Source organism: Micropterus salmoides, unplaced genomic scaffold, assembly GCF_014851395.1.
Source record: "Micropterus salmoides isolate LMB-PRFRI ecotype aquatic unplaced genomic scaffold, ASM1485139v1 Ms_hic_scaffold_3, whole genome shotgun sequence".
Taxonomy (NCBI): Eukaryota; Metazoa; Chordata; class Actinopteri; order Centrarchiformes; family Centrarchidae; genus Micropterus; species Micropterus salmoides.
Genome location: NW_024042261.1, coordinates 30,867,036 through 30,886,279, shown reverse-complemented (window position 1 = coordinate 30,886,279; position 19,244 = coordinate 30,867,036). Strand labels below are relative to the sequence as shown.

Below are 19,244 nucleotides of genomic sequence, written 5' to 3'. Positions count from 1 at the left end.
GACACTGCAGTTCACCCATAGACTGTATATAAAAAGTTCACCACTACATGCTACAGTTGTTTACAAGATTGGGGACTTACATGAATATTATGCTCTCTAGTAATAGGAGGATATTATGCTCAAAACGGTCACGAAAAAACAATATGTTAACTTTTAGGTACATACATTCCCTCAATGTAGCCTTTTAGCCAGACCTTCCTGGCCATCCTTCATGAGGAATGGCAGAGCTGGAGCCTTAATGTTATCCACGGTGTTCTTATTGCTGCATGAGTTTTTTGGGTGGTGCATGACCTTTATTAAGTTCTGTCTGAGAGGCTTCACCCCGGGCATAAATACAATAATAATAATTTAAAAAATCATAATCACAATATTACACAAATCACAAAATGAAACCACAGTTAACAAATGTAAGTTTTATTTTTCTTGTTACATAAGTGTACAGAACACCAAAGTACAGTACATTGCAAAGGCAGTAGTATTTACAAGGCTACAACAACAGTTCTTGTGGAAGATTTACAAATGTAGCTTTCTCTTTCACTCTAAATGCAACTCAAATTGTAAGTTCATAAAAATACAATCTTATGAGTCTAAGCAAAGCCCCACTGCACTATGTACATTTATTCAGTTAAAATAGTTTCTGTCTTTGTTCATAAACATTACTATTACACTTTGTAGTACATAGAGTTTGTAAGCTTGGCAGGTTTAACAGATGAAACAAAATATCTGTTTTCTATAAATCTAGTCTGATAAATCTTTCTCTAGCAAATAATATAAATAACTTACCTAATTGCTAAAAGCTATACAATTAAAATTACAGTAATATGTTTTAAGTAACAGATAACCCACACAGCAGCATCTAGTGTAGGTTTGGGAGACATTGCAGTAGTTTTGCAGCATGTCAAAGTAGTTAAGTGTGAACAATTTGTATAATTCAGTATCCATATTTCCATCTTTGATGGTCGTCAGGTTTATATCACACACTCGAACAACCCCCCCACACACACACACACACACACACACACACACACACACACACACACACACACAAAGATGCACGACTTTAACCAAGTAATAAAGCCTCCCTTTTTCTGTACTAACAGTGTTCATATTTTCAAATGCTATGATACTCAAATACATTCTTTCAGGATACAGTAAAAGTCTTCCACACCGTAAAGGATTGCACATTTTCCCTTGACATTTAAAACAACATAACTGAAAGAGAATCACTTATAGCTTTGGTATGTCATTTGTTAAATGTGAAAGTTTTTGACCTCAGTAGCAAGTGGTCGCTTTGTGACAATTTCTATTATTAGTGCAATAAAAGCCTAAGTTTCTTTGAAACAGCATAGTCTCTCATCTTTCTAAAAAAAAACGCCAGTATTGCTGCACATCTGAAGATCTGACTTCATGACATTCTGATGTGCTCTGAGCAAGAAGAGGAGAAGAGGAAAGAGGGTTTGGTTATTCCCAGGAGAGAGCAGAGGGTTTGTTAACCACAGTGACGATAGCAGCAACCCCAGACAGGACCAGAGGCTAGGCGTGGGACAGGGGGCTGAGCAGAAGTGGGTGTCACATGCTGCTAGACCGCCATCAAAGAGTTGAGCCTAAAACCCTAGAGTCTGGGAGGAAAGCTGTGATGGCTCGGTAGCCTTGGGCTCGCCGGATCGTGTCCCGAATCTCTCGGTTAAGTTCCATCAACTTAACAGAGATTTCTGTCAGGTCCTTTTTTGAGCCCACCAAAGCAAAAGTTCCTGTCTGACCTAAAGTTTGATGTCTGAAGAAGATGTTGAGTAAGGTCTGGACCTCATCCTCAGAGTGGCTGCCAAAGATGTCGTTAGGCCACATTGCTCTGCAAAAAAAAAGAAGAAAAAATGTTATGCATCTGACTGGGTGCATTTTTTGACAGCTATACATGTACAGAAAAAACAGCCCTTTTCTTTTCTCACCTGCACTCACGAATATGGCGGATGGCCGTCAGAAACTCGTTGTTCTTCAGACACTCAAGGATGGCCTGCACAGCAGCCTCAGAGGAGCTGAAGGTGGGCTCAAAGCAGGAACTCTCACAGGCAGCAATCTCCTCACTTGTCACAGAGGCTGCTGCTACCCTCAGGTTACTCTTCAACTCATTTAGCTCCCTGGACATATTTGTCAGCTAAAGGTTGAGAGAGATTCATATTATTAAACAGGGACGTGGATTAGAGGGTGGGTGTCATGGTTCCAAAAAAAGAGAGGACAAGCAAATGCACGATGTACCTACCTCGGGAATAGAGCTTATTGCATGGACTTGTTCAATCAGCTTACAGTAGGACTGAAAAAGCAGCAACAGCTGAAAGTGGAGTTTGTAGAGTCTTTGACAGAGCTCCAGTTGCTGAAAATAAGAGCAAATTGGTTGTTAGCAAAATGAGTTTTCTTTGGGCTTACTTTATACTTTATATGGTATTTTCAGAGTTCTGCATTTGGTGGATAATAACTCACATATAACTACTGTGGAACTACTTGTAAATACATGTCAAACCTGCAGCAGTTATACATACAACATTACAAGTGCTGAAAATGGGATTACAGTAAGGCAAACTTTAACAAAAAAGACCATTTAAAAACAACAACTTACAGCCAGAAATTCCATTTGCTACAAAGCAAGCATGTTACAGGACAGAAAAGAAGTAAGGAAAACAGAGAATCAAAAGAAGGGCATGCAGTTCCTGATTATTTCCATTTAAATGTGGGTGAAAAGTATTAGCAGAGATAATTTTATTGGCATGCAGAGAGGAGGAAAAGTGAAGGTCGATGTATGTGTAATTTAGAACAGAAAGGACAGCTGGTAGTCAGCATGAATTAAAGGTTCCCTGTGGAGTTTTTTTTACCTCTAGAACCGCTACTGAGGTGCTTTTGTACAAGCGGGTTCCCGTTATCCCGTGCACATATACGCGAGCATGCAGGTGACACATTACATAGCCCTACCAATGGTGTCACATTATTCCAGTAACACGCCAAGATATGCAGCAATTAGCTAACTGAGAAAGGGAAAAAGAAGACTGCATGCTCTTAAACATGAATGTATACAATACTGGATTTAAAATAGTAGACTGAGTAACACTGAATGTAAACATAACTTTTGTTTGTTTACAAGAAAACTCCACAGGGTACCTTTAATTAAAAAGCCAATTGAAACAAGCCAAGCAACAATTTTGCCTATTAATTAGCACAACTGCACTCACTTTGGTGGGAATCTCTTAGCTATTAACTACCAAGTTTTAACAGCAAAACTTTCCATTTAGCTGTTTCCTTTCCTCAATTAATGGAGTGAGCGGAATTGTTTACTGCTAGATCAAATGCAACTTAAGAGAACTTGCTCCCATGCCCAGCAGAGCTGAAAATAATCACAATGCACACTGGAATGAGATAATCATCGTGACGTGCGGCAACTCAAGGTTGTCAGAAACTTGACATTTACATAGTGGAAGAAAATGAGAGGTAACACTCACAGAGCTACAGTATCACACAGTATTCGTAATGCAGAAAGTACAGTAAAAGGTCAGTTGAAGTGGAATCTTTAGTATTCCATTCTTACATAATAAACAATGATTTTCTTTAAAATTATACAACCTTTTGTATGTTTGCATACTGGCTGAATGCATTAGCTAAACCACAAAAAATACCAAACCTGTATTTTACATTATTGTTTAATTGATATAATAGCATGTTAGTTATTGCTTGAATTCTTGAAGAATAAGGTTTTACCTTTTCCTCATGCTCTGCCGGTTGACACGTTATCACGGTACCCCCAGCACTCTTGGGAAAGGTGGCCTTACAGTTGCTCAACCACTGTGGGTGACAGAGATAACATAACAATGTAAACAACTCAGTGACAACATATAGCCATTCAGACTGAAAAGCACTATATTAAATCTCCTTACAGTGAGAGCAGCATCCTTTCTGTTGTTGTAAGTATCAAGATACTCGTGAAGTTCCAACACACTGAATTTCATTTTTTCCAGAAGTCCATAAGTCATAATCTGTGAAAGTAAGAGTTTTGTTGTTGAATCTGTTCAACTATCACTAACATGTCGTACTGTTAAAAGTAGAAATTGGAAAAGGTTACTCACTGTGTCTGCATCAATAAAGAGTGTTGGGCATTCTGAGCATGATGTCAGCATCTGAGAGGACCTCAAGAGTTTTGATCCTAATCCTCTCAGGCTATCATCGAGATAACTCACAACGTCACAGGTCAACGAACAAAATTTGGTCTGGATACTCTGCAAAGCAAAAACAACGGGCTGGTTGTGATACTCTCAGAGTCGATATAACATCATGGTACTTACATTCTGTCATTATTATGTTTTTCCTGAAATTCTCCCGTCAGCTGTGGTCAGTGAAGTGAACAACATCTGATTAATGAATGTTTTCAAGCTGAAAGCATCTACCAAGTGCCCTCCATTTGTAATTAATCAGACCTCTGCTGAAAGGAAGCCTCTGTCTCTAAACGTTAATCAGCCAGACAACTAATCCTGTAATCCTTTCAGTTTAATTATTCTCTTTGACCAGGCACACTGTTAATGGAATTTAGGTCTATGCTAGCTACAAGACCATGCTGTAATACCTGAAATAGTGAAGAAAATACATGAAAAGTATAGACTGCACAAGATCCATCTGTGTCAGACACAAGCTGGTTGATATGACTTCGCCAAGCCTCCTCCGCATCATCGCATACTGCTGGTTGGAAAGCTGCAAGGATCGCGGAGAAGAAGGGTGACGGTGGCGGTGAAGAACGGGACTCCAGCATGTCGTCTCTCTCCTCCTCGGCAAGACTGAGTGGACATAAAGCCATTTTATTACCAATGCCATTTTTTTGTAACTATAGTTATTATTGAGAAAAGCTGTGAGTAGGTACCTGGGTAAGCAACTGTCAAGATCCAATTCTTCTCTGTAATCGATGTGAACCATGTCCATTGTCAAATCGTCCCCCCGGTGAAATTCAGGGGGCAGTTCACTGATGGAGAGAGATAAGTCATCCTCATGGACATTGGTTTCTTCATCTTCTTGGCACACCTCATACTAAAAGAAAGCAAGAGGGACACATGCTTTCTCAGTAACTGGCTAAATTAACTACAGTCATGAACAAATACTGAGGCAGCATGCAGTAAAGGTTATTATTAACTGAAACGTGTTCCCTCTGTTATACTTAATTATTAAACAGATAATGTTGTGGGTAAAATGGATACACTAACCTTGGCACGGGACCCTATGGGCACTCCTTGTGATGTTTTCTTTAATTTGGTAAATTTAGTGTGCATAAATTGTGCCAATTAAACATATATAAAATACTTGAATTCAGCCAGCATTGTGGCCTTGCACACTCATGTTTTGGGACAGGCAATGTGTAAACCTTTCTTGACCTCCCACATGCCATGAGTTTTTAGTTGCTGCTTAGAGCCACCCACACAGAAGCAATAGGTATACACATTGCCTTAAACAGACAGACAGAAAGAAAGAGACTTATTAAAAAAAATATATAGCCTAAGATCCCCAGACAACCTCTGCCACAATTAAAATAAGGCACAAACTAGCCAACATGCCCTAAGTGTAATGATTAGCCTGTTTCCAGGTTTTAGTTCATTCTCCTTTAGCATGCAGTTACTGAAATCATATAAGAAAAAACCCTTTCATGCTCTACTCTGAAGAGAGGAAATGTAGACAAGTCACAGCATCACAGACTAACACTTAACATAGACTAAACCCGAAGCACATACAACATCCAAGACATTTCAGATACGGATGCAGACAGAATAGCTCCTATTTAGCAAAATTAGTAAAGAACTCTAGTATGGAGTTGCGATAGGAGTTAGTAGTTCCCAGAATCTCAGACACCCTAAAGCCCTTATTCACCCGCTGCTTCGAGTCCTCTGGCAGTTGGACATCGAAACTAGGATTTTTGGTGTTCAGAGGTGTTGAGTCAGCTGAAGTTGTATCAAAAAAGGCAGAGGAAGAGGAAGAGTCCATGTTACTGATCTCTGCAGTTGGAGAGAGGTTGACAGTCTGTAAAGAGACAAAGTCAAAGTTGTTGGAATATTCACTGAAAAACAGTGGGGGAAAAAACGGATGTCTAGACACTGGACTGAAAACTGTAACATTGCAACAGTTACAACATTCCTGAACTGCCTGTAAGCACTGACAGTGGTAGAGTGGCTGACAAATCGGGGTCAAGAGACGAGTGGGATGACAGCTGCATGGACACATGGGCATTCCATCTCCCACCACAGTTTCCACAAACTTGAACTAATACTGTATGAGAACGAGTGGTCATGCAATTACAGAAAGATGATGTAAACAAGACAAATGATGATGCAATAGTTGCATCATCCCTGGCACCAGCAATGTTACAATTTGTTTTGGACGAAATTCTGTAATTTTTGGAACTTTTAAAATGTGGTCCTGTGGCTTTATCCCCTTGGGATTGTGAATGTGCTCAGCAAATTAAATTATCTTGTGTACAAAGATAGCAATAACCTGAGAGTGGCACAAGAGGAAAACTAATGGAGGGTCAGAGAGGGAAAGAATGTATCCCCTGAATTACCTAAATAAATTTCTTCTGCACATTTTCTTTTAGGATTATGGTTGAAATCAATGTCATGATACTGATAAAAGGTTTCTGCTGGGTTCAGCAAGTTAAACTTTAGACCTTTTAAAGATCTTTTTAATACCACATAGAATTTAATACCCGTTTCACGATCTTACTGCCCAAAGTACTAAAGTATGATAAAAAACAGTAGACACAGAATTTGTTAATTAGAATTAGTTATTATTATATAACATTTATTTCAGTACTTCACAACAGTATATTCCAGTAACGACATAACCTATCATGAGGAATTACCTAATGATGATGATTAAATTAACATGACCTGGACCCAGCTAAGCAGCAGAAAATGGATGGATTAACAAATGAAAATGAAAAATTCAAGTTCATTTAAGTTTTTGCAAAAATCATTAGAAGATTAACTTCCTAGCTACTGTAGATTTTAAATACCTCCTAAACCTTTTTTAGAGAAAACTAATTATAATAATAATAGTTTTACACTTTTCAAGGCCTCCACATACCCTGTGATAGGTATAATTTTCTGATTCTAGTGGGCTTCAACAGCTAGGTTTTCGCTTCATTATGACATTAATTTATTGGCATACAAACAAAGGTGAACTTACAAGCTGGGAGTGGGAGAGTATCTGGCTGGCGGTGAGGGAATCTTCCTCAGACGACTCATCTGAGTCTTCATGGGTGATTTTGCTGAGGCTGGGCATGCTGCTAGACAGCTGACTCTCCTCCAGGGGCTGCAGGTCACCACGGTCCAGACTGTCCATGGAGCGTCTGCGCACACCCCAGTTGAAGTTGTCCATAGTCTCTCCCTGCAACAGAGAACATCCTTGAGTTACCAAGTACTAATAAGTGCATCACAATTTCCTCTCTAATGCAAACACATGCATACACACACACACACACACTGAACACAAACATTCACACAACCATGCTGTGCAGGTCCAAGGAGGGGGCAACCTCTTTCACTGAAGGCTAAGAATGAAAGGAATACTGAAGCTTAACACAGTGCTGTGAGCCCTTCCCCAAACCACTACCAAAATAGCCAAAATGCTGGTAGACTCGCAGAAAAGTCACACCCTAATATTTTCACACTTTAAATATGTAAAGGTTTTACACCCCTGACTGACTTTTCAACTGGGCATGACTATGGAGGAGTCAGCCAACTTCCACAATCCACCAAAGCTCCACATGTCATCAACAGATCAAACAATAGAGACTTCCCAAGGTGATTATCTTAATATCTACCACTGGTAGATGGGAAGGAGCAGCTCTCATTTCTAGAAATCTGGCCAAGTTTATTAGTGGACCAAATCCATGACAACCCAGAGTTGAGACCAGGAGGCAGAGTCGCAGTTTAACACACTTCTCTGCCCTTCTAATTCAGCAGTTACCCACCCAAAACCCTACGCAGAGTCGCAGTCTAACACACTTCTCTGCTCCTCCATTTCAGGAGTTACTTAGTGAAAATCCTATAGTGACGGTGTCTGCCCCCCAACCATTGAAATTATTTAAAAAGGTAAACAGAAGAGGAGCTGTGCATAAAAACCTCATAAAAATTAAAACCACAAGAGCAATAGTGCAAACTAATACGAGAGTTAAATGTGGACTCTTAAACATCAGATCTCTCTCTTCTAAAGGTGTACTAGTAAATGAACTAATATCAGATTATGATATTCATTTATTTAGTCTTACTGAAACCTGGCTGGGTGATGGAGAATATGTTAGCCTAAATGAATCCACCCCTCCCAGTCATATTAATACTCACATTCCTCGAGGCACAGGCCGAGGAGGTGGAGTTGCAGCTATCTTCGACTTTACCCTACTAATCAGCTCTAAACCTAAACTAAATTATAACTCATTTGAAAGCCTTGTTCTTGGTCTTTCGCAGTTGGAAATCACTGCAACCAAATCTCTTCGTTATAGTGTACCGAGCACCTGGCCCGTACTCTGAATTCTTATCTGAATTTTTGTCAACTTTAGTCCTTAAAACGGACAAAGTTATTATTGTAGGGGATTTTAATATTCATGTGGATGTTGAGAATGACAGCTTTAGTACTGCGTTTATCTCTCTGTTAGATTCCATTGACTTCTCTCAGAGTGTTCATGAACCGACTCAATGTTTTAACCACACCCTTGACCTTGTTTTGGTGTATGGTATTGAAATTGAACATTTAGTGGTGTTCCCACAGAATCCCTCTTTGTCCGACCACTGTTTGATAACTTTTTGAGTTTGTATTGCTGAACTACTCGCCATTGGGCAAAAATTTCTATACAAGATGTCTGTCTGATAGTGCTGTAGCTAAATTTAAGGATATGATTCCATCAGCTCTAAATTCATTATCAAGTCACAAAGTAACGGAGGACTCCTATGCTAATTTCAGTCCCTCCCAAATCGATCATCTTGTTGATAGTGCTGCAGGCTTGCTGCGAATGACACTCGACTCTGTAGCCCCTCTAAAAAAGAAAATACTAAAACAAAGAGGGTTAGCTCCATGGTATAATACTGAAACTCGCAAATTAAAGCAAATATCGCGGAAACTTGAGAGGAATTGGCGTTCCACCAAACTGGAAAATTCTCGTTTAATTTGGCAAGATAGTCTTAAAACTTATAGGAAGGCCCTCCGTAATGCCAGAGCAGCGTACTACTCGTCATTAATAGAGGAAAATAGGAACAACCCCAGGTTTCTTTTCAGCACTGTAGCCAGGCTGACAGAGAGTCACAGCTCTATTGAGCCAAGTATTCGATAGCATTTGATACCACTGACCATCAGATCCTATTGCAGAGACTGGAACATTTCATTGACATTATAGGAACCGCTCTAAGCTGGTTTAAGTCCTATTTATCAGATCGATTTCAGTTTGTACATGTTAACGATGAGTCCTCCATGCATGCCAAAGTTAGTCATGGAGTTCCTCAAGGATCTGTCCGATCTGCTCGAAAAAAGTCCATTAAGAATCTTCAGCTGATCCAGAATGCTGCAGCACGTGTTCTGACAGGAACCAGGAAAAGAGATCATATTTCTCCTGTCTTAGCTTCTCTGCATTGGCTTCCAGTAAAATCCAGAATAGAATTTAAAATCATTCTTTTTACCTACAAAGCTCTTAATGGTCAGGCACCATCTTATCTTAAAGAGCTCATAGTACCTTACTACCCCACCAGAGCACTGCGCTCCCAGAATGCAGGGTTACTTGTGGTTCCTAGAGTCTCCAAAAGTAGACTAGGAGCCAGAGCGTTCAGCTATCAAGCTCCTCTCCTGTAGAACCAGGTTCCAGTTTGGGTTCAGGAGGCAGACACCATCTCCACATTTAAGAGTAGGCTTAAGACTTTCCTCTTTGATAAAGCTTATAGTTAGGGCTGGCTCAGGTGAGTCCTGAACCATCCCTTAGTTATGCTGCTATAGGCCTAGACTGCTGGGGGATTTCCTATGATGCACTGAGCTCCTCTCTCCTCTACTTTCTCTCCCTCTGTATGCAACCTCATCCCATTATTGCATGTTACTAACACAACTTCTCCCCTTTCTGGTAGTCTTGTGCTTTCTTGTCCCTCTCCTCTCTCTTCCTATCACTTCCTGCAGGTTTTCTGGCTCTGGAGCTGTGGAGCAGTGTTCCTGCTCAACACCATCTGCCGCAACGACTATTGTAACTAGTCCTGTAGGAGCCAAATGTGGTGTTTTGTGCATTTTGATATTAGGTGTTGTTTTTTGTTTATACATTGGGTATCGCTCTAATATTACCTGGGGTCAAGGTTATATAGGTAGCATCCATACTGAGGGCTACTGAGCTGATTTCGCCCAGGAGTACCCTGGCTGACGCGCTGTTCCTTTGTCTTTGTGTTACCGTACTGTATCGTTTAAGAATCTCCAGAATTTCTTGTTTTGCTGATTAATAAGTTTATTTGTTTTACCGTGCAGAGTAAAATATCCATTTAGCCTATCCAGTTTCAATGGCAAAACCATATACATACAATCGACTGTCAAACAAAAGGTTCCCGCGCCAAAGCGGTCAAAAACCCTTTGCCCTTCCGGGTCAAAACACCTGCCCCCAACAGTATGGATGCTACCTATATAACCTTGACCCCAGGTAATATTAGAGCGACACCCAATGTATAAACAAAAAACAACACCTAATATCAAAATGCACAAAACACCACATTTGGCTCCTACAAGTCCTATTGTTATTATTGTTATTATAATCATTAACATTACGACTGTTATCATTAACACTACTATAAATATCTGTACCATTTTTCATTTAGTCTATAGCAACATCACCTTTACTGTCTGTACCTCTGTGTGTATATTATGTAGGCTGCCTCCCTCCCCTCTCTCTCTTCTTCCATCCCTCTCTTTTTCTCTCTGTTCCTCTCCTGCCCTCTCCCTCGCTCTCTCTCTCTCTCTCTCTCTCCTTCACCCCAACCGGTCGAGGCAGATGGCCGCCCACCCTGAGCCATGGTTCTGCTCGAGGTTTCTGCCTCTTAAAAGGAAGTTTTTCCTTAGCCTCTGTCGCCTAGTGCTTGCTCTTGGTGGGAACTGTTGGGCTTCTGTAAATAGCATCATAGAGTACGGTCTAGACCTGCTCTTTTATGAAAAGCGTTGTGAGATAACTGATGTTGTGATTTGGCGCTATATAAATAAAATTGAATTGAATTGAACTGGTAAAAAGCAGCTGCTTTTTAATGAAAACCATACTACGTTTGAGATAAAAAAAAAAAATCTATGTGGTCAGAAAACCTTCCTCACACCCTCTCAGGCCATTTAACTTGCTGTGGTGTCATTAATGTATAAAACGGTCTGTGTTGCACTTTTGTTGACCACAGCAGTTTAGTTTTGGTCTTCAGTCTGTGTGAAATTTTAGTAGACACAGAGAGAACAGCTGACACCACATTCCAGGTGACTAAGTGTACAGGTTTAGATATGCTGCTATAGCATGTTATTTCTATAGCATCAAACGGCAATGTGTTACTGTGGTTTTTAAGTTTAACTAAGTAAATTAAACAAAGAGATAACAATGCAACAAGAGTAGTATTTAAATTAAACCATTTAACAAAATCAATAATGTGAATAACAATGTGTATATCATCAGCATTTGGGTCCGAGTATAATTTGAAAGAAACGATTTGAAGGAGGGTGGAGAGTTTGATGTTCTTCTACTCAAAGAAAACAGACATGTTCATTGCATGAATTTACAGATACTTGACTGTATCCATAGCAAACGTATACAGTAGAATTAGTATGTCTATAACTTGCTGTTTGGATTGCATAATGATTTCAGTGGAATGTGAATGAGAATGGCTGAAACGGAACAACATTTCTTTTACTGTCTTCTAGAATTGAGACATACAACTGAGTGTACAAACATACTTTTTAAAATGTTGGTCAGATTTGCAAAGTTAAAATCATCAGTGAAATAAATCCATTCATTTTAAATTAAAAACTGTCCACATGCATATAAACTGTGATTATTTAATCTTATGTCAAAGGTCAAAGCTGATGCCCTGTGGGGTTATGTGTGGGTCATCACTCTTTCTCTCCCTTGCAGGTAAAGAACTGAGGCTGAATGTAGTACCTCTGGGCACCTGGGCCCATTGCCCTGTAGAGTATTTGTAACTCCTTGTTCTCATTCTTAGAGAAAGGGGTGCTGCTGGGCTGTTACAGGCCTCCCTGCAGACTGACTCCCCTCTGTTTCTCTCCACCGGCTCCACCTTTGTTTGGTTTCGGGTCATGCTGTTTTAGTTGTAGTTATCTCGTTTCTTGCACATTACTACACACTTATCCATGCATTCATCATAATGTACGGACACTACTGAAACCACTGATGTTCATACATCATACTTTAGAACAAATCTTAATTTGGCTTATTTTTGGGTTAAATAAAGATATTTTGTTAAACGTTGCCATGGTGGTCTCCCTTTTGCTGTGGCCACTTTAGCCAGGTCTTAACATAATGTGTGCAGAATATCATAAATAATAATCGTTTTCTCATAATAACCAGGAACAATGATTAAACACCATTTAAGTCAAGTAAAAGAATTATATGTCAGCTAAAATCTTTTGACGTGCATTTCACTAGTGACTATTAGACTTTGACTATAAGAATACTAGTCCTATGTGATCTCTATGAGAAATGTAAAAAACATACTGTGTTTCCAATACTTGAGTAATTAAGTGAATATATCTCTTACGCTAGATAAACAGAATCTGTTTTGTAAAAAACACGGCATGCAAACACACTTGCTATTCTTTGCTGTTGGTGTGCCAGTTCACTACATCATCTGCACAAGCAAACAGTCTTTAAAAGAACACAGCAAGTAAAAATGTAACATGACTAAACTTACCTGTAGCTCCTAGATAGCACAGACAGAAAAAAAGAAAAAAGAAACCCCATTACACAGAGCAGGCAGACCTGACACAGTATAAGAGTGCTCTTTGGAAGAAAATACTCTGGCATCTTCGTGTTTTTGCTTTACGAATCGGACAATGTTGTTGTCTATCAAATGTGACAGGAGGTGAGGAGGAGCATACATCCTTTTCTTTACTACTGTTTTCAAACATTTGGAAGTCCTGAGACTCACCTCTCCATCTTCAAGCTCCACATCCAAGAAGTCAAAGTCTCTAAAGACTCTGAACTGCTGCTCTGAGGTGGTGTCGTCCATGTTATCTGGTTCCCGGGTCCCATCGTCAGAGGACACCAGGCTAGGCTGGTGCTCCATGAGGTCCAGCTCGCCACAACTGGAGAAGATCACCTATACAGAGAAACACACTTGAATGCACGATAAAAAAACTGGCCAAATTCACATTAGTACTAACATGAGATGTATCTTACCGAAGGATTTTTTGTGAGCCCCACTTCTTGTCCACACAAAGATAATACATTCACCAGTTTTTCCCGTGTTCTTTTCTGCAGAGGGAAAGAGAAAATTTTTAACAAAATGTGGATATTTTTGAGAAACATGTCACAACACCATTCAAAGCAACGTTTTGAGAGGGAAGACTTGCTAGCACTACTTGTAGCTTTTTGTCAGGCTTGCTTAAGCAAGCAGGAAGAGGTGGGGTTAGGTGATCTTTCAACTTGCCGGGTGGATTTTGTCTTAAGAGTTCTTAAGAATGTGGTCACACTGTATGGATCATTTACACCTGGCTGAGTGGGGTTGGGCGATGTCTACAAAATTTCCATCGGATGATGTCTACAATGAACCATCGTGATGGACGATGACATCAGGTGGGACGCTTAGCGGCTGTCTTATCTGCATGTGTTCACTCACACAGACTTTACTCTTTGTAGGCTATTACCTTACAAGTCGTGGTGGATATTTTACAAGCACGGACCAGGTAAAGCAGTATTGAACACACAGGGTGCAGATCAATCACGATGGCGGCTCAACTTTGTGATGTCTGTTAGCCATTGCTGATGGATGATGGCATTGTCTATTGGCCCAATCCTACAATGTGAGCCTGACCACCTCCAAATGTGGTCTGGATGATCTGACTGCATTCTGATCATAATGCGTTCTGCATGCATTCCACACAGCGTATTCTTTCAGATATAGACTACATTTTATGGCAGGTGTAAATTGGGTAATACTGTGTTAAATAGACATAAATTGCAGCTGTTAATGTGTTTTTGTCTTAAAAAAGAGAAATATTATTAACCATGCTGACATTTAATACCCTTATTAAATCATAACTATTTCACGCTTTCACCCCTCACCCCTGAAATTATAGCATAATTCTAACAAGGGTTGGGAAGAAGCACTCACCTGTGAAGACTGAGGCCTCTTCCAGCTGACTGGCACAAGGACGTTGTTGGAAGTGGATCCAGAGGAGGTAGAGGAGGTGCTGCGGGTCACTGCTGTGGTCCTGCTTTTTAAATCTTGTCCAGGAGAACGCTGCAGGTCATCGTAACGTCGGCCAATCACCGGTGTCTAACAGGATGGACACAAACAGACAGACATGTGCAGGCAGAAAGTTTGAGAAAGTCCCTCACTGCTTAGTCATTCCATTATTCAGGCTCCACAGTAGCTCCTGCTTCTTCAGCTTTGACAGTTCCAAGATGAATATAAAGTGATCAATGTTTCAACATAAGCTGCCAATGTTTAAGCAATGTTCACAGTTTTTATTCCACTTGGCATTCCTAATGCTTGAAGCATTTGAGATAAAACAAACCTACCCTTTTTTTCGCTTTATCCCTACAGTCTAAAAATATCTGGGTATTTTAAGAAATATCACTTGTTTGTCCACAGTGTCTCAAGTTTAAATACACACGCTGTTGGCTATCCGCTAGAACTCACTGATTCACATACAAAGGGCGGCAGCAAAGAGCTGACATCATTTCCTGCCATTCATGAACTACACAAATAGCTCCCTGTTCAGTTCCCACACATACACCACTCTGTCTCTATCTTTCACATCACTTTCCATCTCTGCACTGCTTGGCTAATTGTGTTTACCTTACAAGCTTTCAAGCTAATCTCAAGGGGTTTGGTCAAAAAGAAATATCAGCATTAAGGAAAGGGAAGAAATGTTTCCTTTCCAAAAAGCTTAACAAGATTCCAAAAACCTCAACAAGCACCACACCCTGAAAAATGCAGGAAAAAATAAACATGAAAGCATCAAGCTCTCCTCGTGCTACAGGGGAACCAAGTACTTTCACACACGGTAAAAAGAAAGTCAAAGAAAAACTCTCTAACCTCAGATATGTCAAAGTGGAAATCCAGTGTTTTCCCAGGCAAGGCCTTGGAGGAGCGGTCCCAGACATGGCTGATGTCCTCATAGGAGAGGTCACTTTGTGGGGATGAAGGCTGCACCAAACTGGCTGATCTAGAAACCACCAGCTTCAAGATATTCAGCGCTTCCCCCCAATGGACAGTCTGTAGTCAATGCAGAGATACACACACCAATTCACACTCAGACAAAAACCAACACAACCACAGGTTTAGAAAGAAACCACCACAAATGTATTTCTGTGTGTTGCAATGTAGTTCTATTTTTAGAGACACGTGTTCTGTAAGTTGACTTAAAGTAAGAAGATAAGTGAAATGGATTCAGTATGAGAATAATCAGAGGCCTGGCCTGAGGCAGGAAGGCAGACTGTTTATAATTTGGGTGTGTCTACAAATGTACTGCACTGACATAAGAAGTTTTCCTTTTTCCCCCATGAACACTCACAAAAGGAACTGAATGTTAGGTCACCTGAATGTTTTCACTTTCTGAGCACATATTGTTATCTAAAGTAGAACACAGTTTTATTTTAACTCACCTGGACAAATTTCTCAATTGTCTTGAGTACCTCCATGTTGAAGGGTTTGGCTTGAATTCCACTCAGGTCCATGTGACTCAGGAGGCTGTAGATGATTTGTAAAAGGGTCTGCTGCATACTTGGGAGACCTTTCTCTAACAGCTGTAACAAAATTAAATGTCATTAATTTATTTAGCATACTAGAAGATGTAATAATAATTACTGCACAACCCTTTTTACTTCTGCTCAGCATATACATGATCAGTTCATATGGCTGCACAAACCTCTGCCATGTAAGTGACCAGGTTGAGGGTGATATCAGAGAAAGCTTCATGAAGATATCGACACACCACATTGACCCAAGAGAAGCAGTCTCGTGTGTAGGAGTGCGTTTTATACAGAGTCATGACATGGGCAAGGTTGGAGAGCTTGGCGTTCTTCTCCTCAAGGCATACCTACACACACAAAAAGTGCATTAGCTTAAAACATATAATTATCTTGAAAATGAGTATACAAAGCTTTGGTAAAGCCAAACCTGAGCTATCCTCTCAGCAACATCTTGACAGAACTGCGTTGGGCCATCAAAGTTCTGCACAAGATGTGGGAGCAGGCAGAGAACATTCAAGGGAAAACCTTGGATGAAACAGACAAATCAAAATATTCACTTGCATGCATTCACTGGTATGTAATTTCAATCAGATTAAATACATACAAGGTTACATCAATTATTGTTTTTCTGTGTTTTGTTTTTCTACGTGCTTCACCATTGATGTTTATGAAATTTAACAATACTGGCACAAAATCAGATCCCTACAGCATACCTATGGCTTGTGAAGTGTCCACTACAGGCACTCGTGACACAGGTGTGAGTCGGCAGAAGAGCTGGAGTGTGAGGTCAGTGGTGGACACGGAGGTGAAGCCCTTCAGTAACAGCTGCTGGAGCCCAGTGAAGTTGCTCCAATTAAGCTGGGTCTGCAGTTTCTCCAGCTTCTCCCTGTTCTCAGGTTTGTCCAGCGACATGTGGCCCAGCAGCTTATTCAAAAGTTTCAAAGACATCTGATACTCAAACTCAAAGTCTGACTCCATCAGTGACACTGCCACCCAGAAGATGGTGGCAAGCAGGTTGCTGGGGTGGTTGATGTTGGTTGTATCGGTGATGTGATCAGTTGTGTTGTCTTTAGATGAGGACGAGCTACGGGTCTTGGCTAACAAAACTTGTTGTTCACAGGCATGGATACGGTCCAGTGTAGCACTGCGAGGTGGATCAGACCATCTGTCCGTCTCTCCAAACTTTTTAGGGACAGAAGAACTCCTCTGATGTCGGCTCCTCTCTTCTTTTCTACTGAGCTGCCCTGTGCTCTTCCTGTTGGACAGCAGCTTGAAACTGGTCAGGAAATCTGGAGATGAGGCTCTGCAATTGAATAAAACAACACATTAAAAGTTACTATATGTTTTAACAAAAATACATTCTTTCAACATGAATTTATGTAGAGGAGACACAAACCTCGTCAATATAGCCATGAGATCATTGTTCTTGAGACATTCAGCCAAGTTATCCACCACAGATTCCAGCGTAAGTAATACTTCCATCACATAGCCCTGCAAAAAAGAAAATGGCACAATAGAAAAAAAATAGATGCAATGAAGCTAGAAAGACATTATGTTTCCAATGCTGCATGTTTTTCTGTCATCAAGCATCTAAAGTAACAGATTGATTTGGAAATATTTGATGGATAGCCTTGATTGAATTATCAGCTGATTTGACTTTTATGATCATCTAGGATTTCTGCCATTAGATTATTATTAGTTTTAATGCTGTGTTAATGTGCTCATAAGAGGGTCAAATATCAGCGACATCTTAGTCATTTGCTAAATAGCACTGAATTCATACTTCCTTAATTGTATAAATCCTCAGTTTCTGCTTTACCAACAACTCATTGATACTGTAACGCTCTCACATCGACATGCACATGCTCGCACGCATCATGTACACACACAGAGCACTAACCTGCACTTCCTCTCCATGTTCACCAATGACTTCCACCAGCCTTGAGAGCAGGTCGGAGACAGCATGGGCGGAGATGGGCTGGCGGAGGGCTCGGAACACCTGGAAGGAACGACCGGCGTAATGACGTGATGAACTACACAATGCCGTCTGCAATGCCACATCACTGAGCTGCTGCTCCAGGTGGTAATCTAACAAAGACAGAGACAATGCTGTGCCAATGAAAATTAGAATTATTGAGGGGGTAAAGACATGGTTCTGTAGTATAATTAATCAATAATAACTCTTAAGGATATATTGAAGGGTTACCTGACTTGGACTCTTTGAACACAGATACCACATGTCGTAGAAAGTTCGTCAGCTGTCCAGTGCTTTTAGAAATTTGGTTCTTTGGTGAAATGTCTTCATGGCACCACAGTGGTCCATATGCTCTATAAAACAACAGCTTCTTAGTTACTAACAATGCATAGCATATTGTGTGTATTGTGTGCATAGCGTATTGTATTGTGTGCATAGCGTATTATGTGGAGACCTGCTATGGTAGAAGTGCAACAATTAGCTGATTATTCATGAGTCACCTGGAACAAGACCTAATTTCTGTTACTGTGGTTGTGTTTAGCCTTTTAAGTCTTGTCTGTACTTAAACTAAAGAAATTCCAAACAAATTAAAAAATCCAATGTGTACTATTAATCATGGGAAACGCCCACAAGCTAAATTAAAAAATTCAATGTTATCTACTGCAATAAGAATAGATTGCACATTGCATACAGCACCACTAGGTGGTAATCTATGCCAAGAAATTTGAGAAAGTGTATCAGAAGGCTGTTTCTGCTGTCTAACATGCATTTATTATGTAAAATACTTCCAGTCTTCTTTTACAACCTGTAAGTGAGTTCTAACTACAGCACTTGCTGGAAATGATTCTAACAGGGGAAACACATAACAACAGTACCTTGAGGTCAAAAACTCAATGAGCTTGTTAGTCTTCTCATCGATTTTGTTGGAGGCCACCAGCTCCTCCACCTCATGAGACATCTCAGGCAGGTTGTTGCTGCTGCCTCCCAGACTCAAACTGGACGATGTCGAGGAAGAACTCAGACCAGAGTCTGGCACAGGAGATGCCTGACACTCCCGCAGGAAGTCAAAACTTCCTCCTGAACACAACAGAAGAACACCTGTGTGATCAGCAACAGGTTACAGCGGTTCATTTGGATGTTTGATTTCATTTCCCTGCACAGCATTTAATTAATGTAGTAAAGATGTAAAATTGGATGTTTTCTTTGGCTTGTTTGGCTCTCAATGGCAGTGTTATTGTAAAAAAAATATATATATTTTTTTTTTGCATGAAAGTTGTATTCAAATGGTCAAAGAATACTCTGGACATTTCAAAACGTCTAGACATTTGCAAAACA

At 40.3% G+C, this 19,244-nt stretch overlaps 1 protein-coding gene across 1 annotated transcript in view; it reads right to left on the bottom strand.

Moving 5' to 3' along the window:
- Positions 1-393: 393 nt before the first annotated feature.
- LOC119883037 (protein furry homolog) overlaps positions 394-19,244 on the bottom strand; it is a 46,881-nt gene continuing 28,030 nt past the window's right edge. The window contains 22 exon segments of the mRNA XM_038693503.1: positions 394-1,849; positions 1,947-2,152; positions 2,258-2,368; positions 3,742-3,825; positions 3,918-4,016; positions 4,107-4,256; positions 4,601-4,808; positions 4,892-5,055; positions 5,887-6,036; positions 7,201-7,401; positions 13,164-13,334; positions 13,415-13,489; positions 14,349-14,513; positions 15,279-15,458; positions 15,848-15,988; positions 16,111-16,281; positions 16,362-16,459; positions 16,648-17,237; positions 17,331-17,425; positions 17,835-18,022; positions 18,141-18,262; positions 18,785-18,986. Coding sequence (XP_038549431.1) covers positions 1,591-1,849; positions 1,947-2,152; positions 2,258-2,368; positions 3,742-3,825; positions 3,918-4,016; positions 4,107-4,256; positions 4,601-4,808; positions 4,892-5,055; positions 5,887-6,036; positions 7,201-7,401; positions 13,164-13,334; positions 13,415-13,489; positions 14,349-14,513; positions 15,279-15,458; positions 15,848-15,988; positions 16,111-16,281; positions 16,362-16,459; positions 16,648-17,237; positions 17,331-17,425; positions 17,835-18,022; positions 18,141-18,262; positions 18,785-18,986 — 3,830 coding nt within the window. The 3' untranslated portion in view covers positions 394-1,590.